This window comes from Protopterus annectens, chromosome 2.part0 (genome assembly GCF_019279795.1).
Source record: "Protopterus annectens isolate FY-2018-M chromosome 2.part0, PAN1.0, whole genome shotgun sequence".
In the NCBI taxonomy this organism is placed as follows: Eukaryota; Metazoa; Chordata; order Ceratodontiformes; family Protopteridae; genus Protopterus; species Protopterus annectens.
This window is the reverse complement of record NC_056728.1, coordinates 820,827,161-820,840,672: the sequence shown is the minus strand read 5'-3', so window position 1 is coordinate 820,840,672 and position 13,512 is coordinate 820,827,161. Positions and strand designations below refer to the sequence as shown.

At 38.3% G+C, this 13,512-nt stretch overlaps 1 protein-coding gene across 6 annotated transcripts in view; it reads right to left on the bottom strand.

Moving 5' to 3' along the window:
- KDM4C (lysine demethylase 4C) overlaps positions 1–13,512 on the bottom strand; it is a 3,520,425-nt gene that overhangs the window by 186,100 nt on the left and 3,320,813 nt on the right. For 5 of the 6 annotated variants that reach the window (XM_044061093.1, XM_044061091.1, XM_044061094.1 and 2 more), the window contains one exon: positions 12,564–12,683. The exons of the other annotated variant lie outside the window; for it this stretch is intronic. In XM_044061093.1, the coding sequence (XP_043917028.1) occupies positions 12,564–12,683 (120 nt within the window). The remainder of the gene's footprint in view (positions 1–12,563; positions 12,684–13,512) is intronic. 6 annotated transcript variants of the gene reach the window in all.

Here is a 13,512-nt window from a genome sequence, read left to right as displayed (position 1 = left end):
GAGCTGAGATCTAATGTTTTTGGTGTCAGATCCTAAGTCTGATCCAATAGATGCCTAGGTCTCTTAAGCTTCAAATCCGATTGTGAAGTCAGATCCAACAGCTATTTTGTCAGGAGTGTTGGATCCAAGTGTGATGTCAGATCCTGCAACTTTGTCATTTCCTTTTTAGGATCCGAAGAGTCAGCTGGATCTGAAAGAGGTCTTTTCATAGATTTCCCAGATGATTCTGTAGAAGCTGTAGAAGTACTGGGAGACATGGTCTTTTTATTTTTCTCAGGGGAAAGATCCAGATACGGCCTCAGAAAAGGAATATGGAAGAAACCCTTTAAGAATTAATTTATTTTTCCGCTCCACAAGAGCTCTAGGGTTGAAAGAGTGGCAAATGGAGCAGTCCTCATGGAGGTGATGAGGTCTTAAGCAGTAAACACATAAGGAATGTGTATGTGAAAGCAATATTTTATGACTGCATTTGGTACACTTCTTGAAACCACCCAGTTTCTCTGCCACCCTGACACTGTGAAAGGTAAAAGAAATACCGCAGAAAAGTATTTATAAAGTTTTTTTTTTCTTTTTTTTTTTTTTTTAAGAGGAAAGGAAAAGGCTACCAACAACAGTATTCACAGAGGGAAATACACTGAAAAGTGTGAGACAGGGAAGAGTGCTAACAGTAGTTTGAAAAAAGTACCCTAGTACGAAAAAAAGTGAGGTTTTAGACAACAAAAGTGTAATACAACACAGCAATTAGACTACAGGGATAGAAAACAATTTTTTTTTAAAGAGAAATAACAGTTAACGTATTTCAATTATGAGGAGTCGCTTGAGAGCACTGAAAAAACACGTCTTTCACTGGAAGCGGCAAAAGAGATCTGAGATGCTTGGAGTTGGTGCATTGTGGGTAAGGGAGTAGCTTGAGAGTTTTCTGGTTGCCATGGGTATTTGAAATAGCTGAGTCAGATCCAAAGGTTCGGACCCCAATCCATAAGTTGAGGTCAGAAAGAAAACTGACATTATCAGATCAATCAGTTAAATGACAAGCAAACAAAACATAACAGTTGGGTCAGTGCAGTTTATTTTCCATGTTCATTCCCAGGTTTTGGCTCCAAAAATGTGTAAAAGTACATATGAGCACTGCATCTGTGCTAGCAAGCAAGCAAAGCACAATGGTTGGGGTCAGCACAGTTTATTTTCCATGTAATTGACAATGATTGCAGACTCAAGGTATTTATACTTTCTTAAAAGATGTAGTTCTGCCTTTCTATTTTACATAATGCTGTCATAAACAAAATAATTTATCTTTTCTTCTTTGAATGGGAAGAGTGCATTACAACACTGTGTCCTAATCTGGTCATGCAGTTATTTTCAAAAATGCCGCTGAGACAATTTATTTTGTAAAGGGCACAGACACAAGCATTTCTCGCTCAGATTTTATCATGACATTATCAGTTCTCTAATCTTTCTAATATGCCAAGAATATTCATTATTATTACAGCTACATTTGATATCTGTGTTGCTATTATTATTCAATGGTTAAAAATAATGAAAGTTTGCAACATACAAAGTAATACAAAAGTTTAATAAAAAGAACTTCATATAATCAAGTCTGCAGTACAGCATATGTATGCTAGACACATCAGTTGCTGTCCTTCATTCTATAGACAACATATGAAGTAAAACCAATATACATTTTCTTATCCTTTGAAGTTTGTAAACAAATATGTACATTTTAAAGACTGTGTTTATATTTTATTTTTACCCACGTTTTAAGAATGTTCCTGATGTAGAAAGAAAATTATTGATTAATACGTGTTTATGAAACTTCTAATAGAAGAGCCATTCCCTGTTGCTACAATACATCAAATCATGTATCAGTGCGTGACCCTTTCATGCTAATTGTATCCTAGCACCAGGCTGGACTGACAGTTGTAAGAGCTGCTGCGAAAACGTATAGCTAATTTACGACTTTTAGAGGAATTAATTCCAATCAATGCAAATATTCACTTATATTGATAATTATGGTTTGATAGAGAGAGGAGAATAGAAGAGATCCTTTAAACTAGACATTTTCTTGCAGTTTTTTTTATTTATTTTTTTAACTTCTGTCATGTTTTCCAGCCACTGACATTCATATAAAAGATTGTTCACACATTGCGCGGACATGATTTTGTAAGCTGATGTCTCAAATTTGCTTGAGATTCCAACACTATAACACTTACCATAACTATAGAGCCAGCTACAATGTTGTGATTTGTGCTCCTCTACTGTGGGTACTACAGCTTCAGTTCACAGTCTCTTTGACACTGAGGCACACTTTCCTAAGCTCCAGCAGCTCTACAGTCCACAATCCATTGCTCCACACCTTCCTCTCTAGATCAGAGTAGGCTATTCTGAGCATCCACAACATTCTCACAAACAACCAATTCTGTACTTCCATCTGTCAGGCTGAGGGAAGGTGGACAGTAAGTAGAGAAGACAATGAACCATTGCAATACAGCTCTCTCACTATAGAAAGTACATAACTTTTACATCTGTTATGTACTGGTTCATCCTCTTCTATTGTCATAGGACAGGGTCAACAGCAACCAATCCAAGTGGTCTCAGGAAAGAAACCTAGGATGATGGCAGTTTCACATGCTGAATGAGACTTTGGAGTTTCATCTAATTTATAGTGTTTTCCAAAGGTGTCCAGTAATGCTCATTTAGCAGATAAATATCATCTATGGCAACATTATGAAAGAAGGCCTGATACGTGGCTATGCTCTGGCAGAATGCACTTTAGCTTCACTTGTCATACTTTGTGTATACAGACATTTAATGGTCAAATAACCATCACGTCAATGCTGGTTCTGAAACTTCTGTACAAAGTCTGTTGGCAGCAAAGGGTACAAACCACAGCAATTCTTTTCCAAAATCCTTGGTATAGTAAAGTTAAAATCACAGATGTCCAAGCAATGGAGAAGAAAAATCCTCCTCTTTTGAATAGTTTTGGAAGAAAAAGGGCAGAGTAACCACCTAAAGTATAAAGGAGAAGTTAGTACACAGTATTACCCTATCCTTATGAAACAGTATATGAGGGAAGATAAAGCTCAAGGCCTGAAATTTTATACATGGCCAATGTAATACACACTAGAAAGACTTTCCTAGGAGGAGGACTTTAATGTTGCTTGAGAGACCTTTTCAAAGGAGGACTTAGTCATCTGCTCCAAAATAAAACTAAGATCTCACTGAGTAATAGATTATTTTATCAGCTGTCTAAGGAGAAAGATTCCCTTGAGAAATATTTAATGAAAGCTAAGAATAAATTTTGGTATCCCAAATGAAACCCAGCATGTTTATATTTTAGACCACACACTGCTTAAGTAGTCTTCCTTACTGTGAGACACTTTGTTTAGACTTTAGCTCTGTGCCTAATTAATTTGTACTGAATTGAATGAGCTAAGATCTCACTGAAAGTCTGCCTGTGTATCCAATGCTACTGCAGCAGTGTCCACCACACTACATGGACCTGTGATGAAATAGATATGCTGGTCTGCCTTTTCTCTGAACATGAGATATGCTTTAGCCTCCCAACTTTTTATCAGTGCAATCTGAATATTCATGGTCTAAACAAAATATAGAGAAAACTGTTTGAAGCCTACTGATACCTGATTCTCCAAGTGTTGAACAAACCGTTACTATCTGAATAAATTAATGAATCATTTCTGTTTAAGTATGACAGCGATTTAGTACATCTGTACTAGCTAGCCCTCCACTTAGGATAAAATCTTCACCTACTATTGAATGAATTTGTAATTTAACCTTAAATAACTGCCATCCCATCTAACTCTAATATTTTTTTTTGTTTTGTTTATAAATGCTACTAAGTTAAACATTGTTACAGCTTGCAGACAAACATTTTGCTACAATGCTCTGCTGAACTCCAGATATATTGCATTCAATGGTTTTGTGTTGCTTCACTTCTTTATCAGGCTCAACTACCTCTTAAATTCTTCTACTTAATATCCTGTCTTCTCCATTTTTTACCCTTACCCCCCTTAACTGAAACTTATTTTTTTTTCTCTTTTTTAGCACAGTTTAACTTTACACTCTCCAACACGATGGCTGTACATGACGGCTTCAAAAATCACCAAATTGCAAGAAAGTGTCCCCATTTGGCTATTCACTCCAGTACTGCCAAATGCATGTTCTCATCCAACTGAAACACATTTTTTCATGGGATAAACTTAACTATGTAAAACAGAGTGCTTACACAGCAGTGTACACACCACCCAGGATGCAATAAAGCTAGGTTCCCCTTCCGTCCTCCTGCTAGTGTATCCAAAAAGTCTACTTTAGTACAAGTCTATGACACTAAGTATACCTTGATCAGTCATGCCTATGCACTGACCTGATTATCTTGCCTTTTTACTGATATTTTTTTTTCTCCCTCTTTTGGTGCAACCCACTCCACTCCCCTACCCTACCCCCAATTACCACCTTCCCCAACATACACTAAATTTATACTCTAATCAGACCAATCCATGCCCTCCAGACCCTATACTAAACCACCAATCATATATCACCCCACTTACTAAATCCTCCTCCTCTTGTTCAAAAATTTCACTCCATAACACCTCCATTTTCTTAAATCTAAATCATCCCAACTCTTACTATCATCTCTCCACCATCCACTACCTAACCTGTCTTCTTCATGTTCAAAACCTTCTATCTAATCTCATTTTTTACTACCTAGCATCTCTCCTCTCCACATACTACCTCCTGCCTCTAACATTCACTCCACCAACACATACCTAAATACCTAAATACACTACTCACCTTCTTACCTAGCCACCTCTCCCACCTTACCGTCTAGCAGAAATGAACTCTATTTCACCTCAGCTCCATACTATAACCTGCTTAGTCTATCCCATCACTACTACCTCTAACACCTCTTAGCAGCTTACCTACTTTTCTCCCCATCTCTCTTCTCTTACCCCCTCCCAACATACTTGCTCTCTTCTCACAAATTGATACTCATCTACACCCCACTGTTTTTCTTCTTATACTCTCACACTTGACCTCTTTACATACAACACTTTCTTCCAGGAATATCACATCTACCCTAACTGAACCACCATCCAAGTCACCAACTCCACACTCCTTTGAAATTAACCCTTCTCTATTCATCTACACTAACCCTCCCATTCTCAAAGTCAAACTAGTCCTTTATCCATCTCACACCCTAAAAAACAGACCCAAATATCTAACCTCATGCAGATCTCCAAAAGGTTATTCCTATCAGGAGACATACACCCAAACCTAGGCCCCCTCAGTATATCCTTTCCTGTCACTTTCCCACCACCCCATGGCCCAATGGTTAAGGTGTTTGTCTCCCATTGAGAAGGTGCCAGGTTTAATCCTCACATCTGGTAAGAGCTTTAGTTGGATGGAGCAGTAGTGTAGTGACAGCATTGTTGTCTCACTGCAAGAGGATCTCCAGTTTGATTCTCAGCTGGAGTGCCTTCTGTGCAGAGTCTGCATGTCCTCCCTGCATTCATGTGGGTTTTCTTTGGGTACTCCCGTTTCCTCCCACATTACAAAGACATGCATCTGGAACATTTCTTCCTGGGCCTCCACTGAAAATTGGCTTTGTTCCAAGTTGGACTTTCCCAGTAAACTCCTCCTCTCAAACTCTTAACAATATACTCCCTGAACATAGACAGCATTCTCAACAAAGTTGCAGAATTCCACTCATGGATTGCCCAACACTCCCCTGACATAGTAACTCTAACTGAAACATGGCTTAAACTCCACATCTCTGACAATCAAGTCATTCCCCCATATTCAACATCCTCAGCCTCGTCAGGAACCACAAAAAAGGTGGAGTAGCTATACTCTATCCTAACCAACTTAACTTCTCCCCTGTCAACTTCTCCCTCCCCAGCTTTAATCCAGCTGAACTTGTAATAGCCAACTGCAAAATAATAACCCCAAAACACTACCTGACTCCATAAGTGATCACTCTCTCATCTGCATCCAAAGATACACCCTACCGCACTGTAAAATTACAAAGACCATTACAGTCTCTCTAACTTTGATGCAGATATATTCAATAAGATTCTCTCCTCCATAAACTGGTCTGCTCCACCTACCCCTTGAGAAAGCAGTGCAGAAATTCAACACTATATTCCTTGAAGCTCTCAACTCCCTAGCTCCCCCTAGGAAAGTTAGAATAAAATCCAAAGGTGCACCATGGCTAACAAACTCCACTCGCTCTCTAATGCTAGAAAGAGACAACGCTTGGAAAAACTGGCTAAAATTCAAAACTCAGACTCACCTCCAAAACTACAAACATCTCTGTAACCTCATTAAAAAGAAGGTAAACACCGACAAGAAAAATTTCTATAAAAACCCACTATCTAGCCACCACAAAAATCCCCAAATACTTTTTAATAGTATAAATAAAATTCTACACCCTGGAAGCACTAGTTCTCCTAACCCCTGTCCAAACAACTATCCTCTGGAAATTGCCTCCATTCTAACTCTTACTTTACTGACTCCATCACTAAATTATCTCACAAAAGCTACACCACCAACTTCCCCCATCCCCCCTTCAGCTACTCAAACAACTACCTTCTCACTCAAATCAATCCCACTTCCTACATAAAATCTCTTCTCAGCAAATTTAAGCCATGCTCTCCCTCAGCAGACAAACCTATCCCCTCACTTCCTAAAACTTGCCGCTAGCTCATTAGCCCATCCTAATCAACCAATCTATTCAAGAATCTTCTGTCCCCTCAGTCTGGAAGCAATTTTATACTATACCCATCCACAAGAGAAGGAACTCCACTAACCTCTCAAACTTCAGCCCAATAGCTATTCTATCTCCTCTCTTTAAGTTACTAGAAAAATGCATTCATAAGCAACTACTGGACTACCCCCTGCAGAAAAATCTACTTACACCCACTCAGCATGGCTTTCACCCTAACCACAGCACTACCACTCTTCTAACTTCCTTTACCCAAACTATCACACAATCCAGAGACAACAACAAACACATCTCCTGTCTATTCCTATACCTTTCCAAAGACTTTCACATTGTTACCCACCCTGTGCTCCTTACCAAACTGGCAGATTCTCTAACTACTTCTCCAACAGGCAGCAATCTGTCAAATGGCTCTCTTCCTTTTCCTTTCTCCTTGACAACACTGGTGTATCACAAGGATCCATTCGTGAACCACTACTATTCAACATTTTCACCAACTGTCTTCATACCTCCTCCCCTCACACTACCTTCATACAATATGTGGACAACTTGACTATCATCTCTACATCTGACAACCTCTCGGACCACCACTCACCTACTCAAACCTCCTTTCACTCTGTTGAAAATTAGCTAACAATCAACTAATACTCAACCCTAAAAAAAAAAAAAAAAAAAAAAAAAGAAACTTCTCTTATTTCTGCCCAGTCTCTGTCCCATCATAAAACATCATTTACCATCACTTCACTAAACAACACTGTCATAAATGTCGAAACACACAAGAAGCTACTAGGTGCAATCATAGACAACCAACTTAAATTTGATCCACATGTACTTAACTGTATTAAGAAAACACATCAAAAACCTGGACTGCTTTACAAAAATAAAAAATACCTCACAAATGACTCAAGACTTTCTCTTGCCTATGCCTATCTTCTTCCCACCCTCCTCTATGCCTCCCCAATCCTGACCAACCTACAATCCACAATACAGGTCAAGCTTGAACTAACCTACAATAAAGTTGCCGTGTTCATTGCTAACCAACTCTAAAACTCACACCACTGCCTTTCTCTACTAACACTACACTGGCTAGAATTACCCATCTACTTTTACTCCCCCAACTGTCCCTTATTCACTCCATTCTGAACAAACCCTCCTTCTGCCTTGCCATCTCTTCCCTCGTATCCTATTATACCATGTCCCACTCTCTTAGGAGCTCTGATCGGTTTCTCTTAGCAATCCATAAAATAAAAAAAGCAACAGGACAACACTTATATAGCTACTCAGTCGCCCTAGCCTGGAACAAACTCCTACTGAACTTTAGAAATATGCCCCACACTCATATCTTCAAAAAATCTTAAAAGAAAACCTATAAAACTTCTGGATATGTTCCTGCTAAAAGCCCAGCTTTAAACCTTCCATCTACTAACTGCTTCTGCCTACCAACTACTTCTTCCTGTTCTTATCATCTTAGCTCCTCCACTCTACCTCCCCTGAATACTGACCCACACTTCTCTACCTTCTCTCTCATTCTTGTTTCTTCCTGTTACTACCTTTGTCATATCCCTCAATGCGTACTTTGTACCACCTCATATTTTACTACATAGCTTTAATGTCTTTTGCTATGCAATTAATCAAACTTGTAAGGTGTAAACTATGTATTTGAACTACCTCATATTGAACTACACAGTTCTAATGAACTTTGTTATGAGCTTAATCAAAATTAAATTGTAAGGTAGTATGTAATCACAATTTCCTGTAATTGCTGTTATCTTCTGTTTTCAACTGTTTTTTGGAATGTTTTTTAATTCATTATGTTAGTATCTTCTGTATGGAGCTTTTCCTCCCAGGCCTCCACTGTGGTTGATGAGGAATGACTCCATGGAAATGAGGAATGTCTTCCCACTGCCATCTGTAACTTTGATGAATGATTTTCAGAACCCATTTGTCTGAAACAATCTACTGCCAAAGAGAAAAATGGTAATTCAGACTTTCTGAAAGAAAAAAAGTGGCCAGGGTGGGAAGGGGTCACAAGGTCTCTTGAATAGTTATTCAGACGTGTTGGACTGTCTGTCCTTGGTTTAGGGAAGTTCCAGATCTCTTTCAAAACCCCCTTGCCACTTCTGAAATGTCTGTTTACTTGAATTTTGTTGAGACAGTTTATTCTGTTTTTTTTTTTTTTTGCCAAAGTGGATGAGCAGATCCTTTGGGCAATTTGAATAAGGAGAACTGAAAAATCCCTGCATCAGCTTGCCCCTTTCATCACACTTTTTGATCACCTATGCAATGGAGGGGCTAAAAACTAAATCTTTGTCCAAGGGAGAATTTAAAAAACTCATTTTCAGCAAGCTGGGGGTTCTGAGAATGCAGCCATGCAAACCTTAAAACAGTACCAGTGGCCATAGTCCTAGAAGAAGTATGAAGAGAGGCATGCACAAACTGCAAACAATGCGTACTGACCTGTGCAATAGAAGAAACTAAGTTATTTAAAGCAGATTTTTCCTCACAAAAAGAAACTGCAGATAAATCATTCCTCATACTTTCACAATTTGTCAGAACAAACTTTAACATAAGCTTGACAATTCAAAATTCTGAAAATCAAAGTTGCAGCAGTATACACTTTTTTCCCCATACCTACCAATAACCTTTCCATTTTTTATCAGAAACAGTAGGATTTGAATTAGCTAAGTACTTAGTAGCAGTGGGATCAACTAAAATTATAGCTGCTGGGTCAGGTTTGGAAATAGTTTATAAAAATTTAAAAGACTGAGGAACTTTATACATCCTATCTGCCTTTTTAGGGACAGCCATCTTATTATCAGGAAAAATGCAGACAGTAACAAACACATATCCTTCTAAAGCAGGCAGAACACGAGGGATAGGTGTGGGTACTGAAAAATCCTTCTGTAACAATTCAAAGCATTTTCTGATGGACAGAGAAACTTTTCACAGTATTCAACTACTAAAAACACTGGCACATTCTAGCTATAGTTTCAGAAAAAGAGAAACCCTAACATGAAAAATCAGACATTGTGCTTTCCTCTGAGTCTGACTTAGAAATCTGTGAAAAAAAGGTATCCCTCCCTGCATCTTCCTGTTCAGATTCAGAATCTTGAATCACTTCAGGAAAAGATTATCCCTTTTTTTCCACCAGAAACTACTTTAAGAGAAGGACCAATAGCCTGAATTAAACCCTGAGCCAAACCCAGTACACAGCTTCTATCCAAATAAATTTGAGGAGGTATAGAAACATGCTTGCTTTTCTGTTTCTTTTTAACAGGAAAATGGGGCCAAGCATGTTACTAATGGCAGCAGCTGCTTCTCCAGAGATGGGCACAGCATTCTGACATGACAGTACCCGCTCCCAGATCCAACAAGAGTATGTGGCTTACCTCTGGTCCACAGTGGCTTGTAGGTGCTACACCAGTGGCATCCAGGTAAAAGATGAATGGTCTGAGATCCAGCAAATGGCCACAGCAAACTCACCCACCTGTGGCTAAGACGAATCATTAGTCTACTGTAGTGGCAAAGACTGTTTGCTTAACTTTTTCTTTTTGTGGATGGAAGAAGGACTGTGGAGCCAACAGTCTTTCAAGTCTGTCAAGCCACAAATGGCTCCTCTTTCCCAGGAAGACAAGCAGTTAACAGTTAGTGCTGTTAACACTACCACTCTACCAAAGTTACGTTTTTGACAAAAAAAAAAGGAAGGAAAAAAAAACACTATGTCAGTCCCACAAATGAAATCTAAACACAATTTCTCCACAGAAAAAGGTTTCAGTCACTTTGCACTACCATTTAAAATTATGTTACAGTCTTGAGATACTCTGTTTAAACACACCATTCCTAGCTTTAAAATAACTTTCATGAAGAGGAAAGTACTAAAACTTCAACAACTTAAGCATAAAATTATTCCCCCAGGGGAACTTATCTATCCAGCAAAGGAAAGCAAGAACCAACTGCTGATCCTTAAAAGTCTCAGAGAAGCATACTCTTCAGCAGCAGGGAAGCTCTGAAGGGCTTTTCATCCAATTTGTCTTTTAGTCAACTCAGCTCTATCTGCTTGGTTTGGGCATATGGAAGGTGCCCTGAAGCTTTGAAAGCTGGTTGGCTGTTATATCCTTGGCAGGATATAATCCATATAGCTAATGCTACTGTAGCAGTGATCAATTTGATTAAAATCTGACCTCTACATCAGATAAGCTGACGCCATCCTAGGGACCGATTTCTTGGCCTCAGGCTGTGTGAGAGACACCAATTTGGTTGTTGCTGGTGCCAGCATGGAGCAGGACAGCCTTGATCTAAATGGCAGCAGAACTTGGACCAATAACGAGACAGTAGGAGGACTTGGCAAAGCACTCTCCTGATCCAATCTAATAAAAACTGGGATGGGAGGTGTTCCAAATCCAACTGAGTCTACAGCATGACACTAGAGAGCCCAATATAGTCCTTGCCGTAGCTCATGTCCTTAAACAATATCGAAGAGGAAACATACCTGACAGTAGGGGGTCTAGAATGGAAAGTCCAGGTATGATCTTTTTACTTAGTTATTTATATTTTTTTACAAGAGATTTTTTTTTACAAGAGAAGATTCTATCCCATCCATGACAGTGCCCCCTCAGGCCAAAGGAGAGAGAAACATTGACAACTCTAACTGAGGTGCTTCAGACATTGGGTTTCTATGTATTTGAGGAGGAAAGTCTGCTTCAGAGGGTTTTAGGGGTGAACTGTTGGCCAGCTCTACAACTTCTGATATCATGCTCAGCACCTAAAAAAAAAGACATTAGGAGTGGGGGTCTTTATAAGGAATCAGATTACTATAGTCCCTCTCTTAGCTGATATAAACAAATCATATGTATAAAAAGGAAGAATAAAGAAGGTTCCCCAACATGGCACTTATCTGAATAGGTATAGGCAATGGTAGTGGCAATGACAACATGGTGTTCAGACCGACAGGAATAAAGGTCTTGCATTCGGACTGGTGGCAAGATAATCTGATTATCTCACACTCATACATCCACGTATGCACTCCTACACCTATGGGTGAGGTCATTCAGCAGACATAGTTGTATCAGGAAGGTTTTGCCTTTGGTATGCCAGCTGGACATCGGGTTACCTTGGGCAGGATACCACATCAGTACTAAAAATAGTGTAAAAGTGATCCAAGAAAGGGTATTGACAATGACTGTATTTTGCCATGATACGAGTCTGTACAAGAAATGTCAACAGTTTATAAGTTTGACAAAAATGTAAAAAAAATATATCAGCTATCATGTTTAATAGGTGGTCTAAACAATATGATTTAAGTCTGAGAGTAAAATATTAAACTACTATAGCTATGGGTGAACATTTATCTTATTTAATGGAAATGCATGAGTTTGCAGATTAAAAAAAGTTCTATATTTCCACATTTTTATCCTCTGTCACTAAGTCAGGAACTAAAGTGGTAAACCCTTTATAATCTGGTATTAAATCCAGCGTATGGTATTTTCCCAGCTACTATATACTTTCCATGTAATACATCATGGTACATGCACAGTACAATGAAAAGCAATCCAGTTCAGAGCACTATATCTTAATCATTTACAGCCCATTCTTTATGTAAATGTGAAGAGACTCAGCTTATTTTTCTTTCACAGATGTACAGTAGCATTCTGACACTACTCAGAACAAGGCCAATGATAGTGCCATGTGTAGCAGTAAAAGACTGTTCATTATATGACTACCTATGCATCTATGGTACACCAAGCCCTGACTTGATATACTTTTATTTTTTTCTGCTAGAAGTTTGAGTAGCTACAAGAAAACAGAAATGTGAAAGTTTCACCTGGTACATATGAATAATGTTTGACCCATGATAGGTGGCATTGTACAGCATCTGATCTGTCCACTTCACTTGGACAATGTCTCCAACTGCAGGTGGTCCCAGCAACAAACAGTTTCTGCTCTGTTAGAGACAAATAAATCTTTGTATGACAAATTATAGGCCACTGAGAGAAAACAACACATACCAACAAATATACAACCTACCGAAGAATTATAATTTAGCTACAACCAAGAAACAGTTCAACTGTATTTAATGAGTAGTAGAGTGGATGTTATAATTATCAACCAATTATCTTCACTTTCTAAGAAAGAAGCATGAATATACTTATGTTTTTTTAACCAACATGCATTCTACATAGCTGCCATGAAAAAAATAACGAAATAAATATGTACACAGCATAAATACCACAATGAAAGTTTGCCTTGTTATTTTGTTTTTCCTCCTCATGGTATACAAAGAAATGCAGTGCATATGAAATTAGTATAGCATGAATGTACAAGACAGTTTTTTTCCTTAAAATACTAAGTCATATTAATATAACTGTTCCATACGTCCCAAATACTATTGTAAAATCCAAATGGATACCAAATATCTAATGCAATTGTGCAGCTATTTGGAAGTTGTGATGTACAGATCCAAACATAACTCTAAATAGGGATACTAGAAATTGTTTCATTTTGCATGTAGCAGTGGACTGTGAGTGGACAGGGCTTTTTGCCTGGAGTATAGCAAAATAAATATTCAGAAAGATCTATGTTCAACAGTGACAACAATCGTATAAGTATCTTTAACAACATCACAGCCTTTTATGCATAAGTATTATAAATACAAGTAAAAGTTTTTGCATAAATATCACCCGATAGGTCAGACTGGTAGAGGAAAAAAAATACAGAAGTCATTTCAGAGGAGCATTTCTGTTTTATTTGTTTTAAACATAGTATTTTTTTTC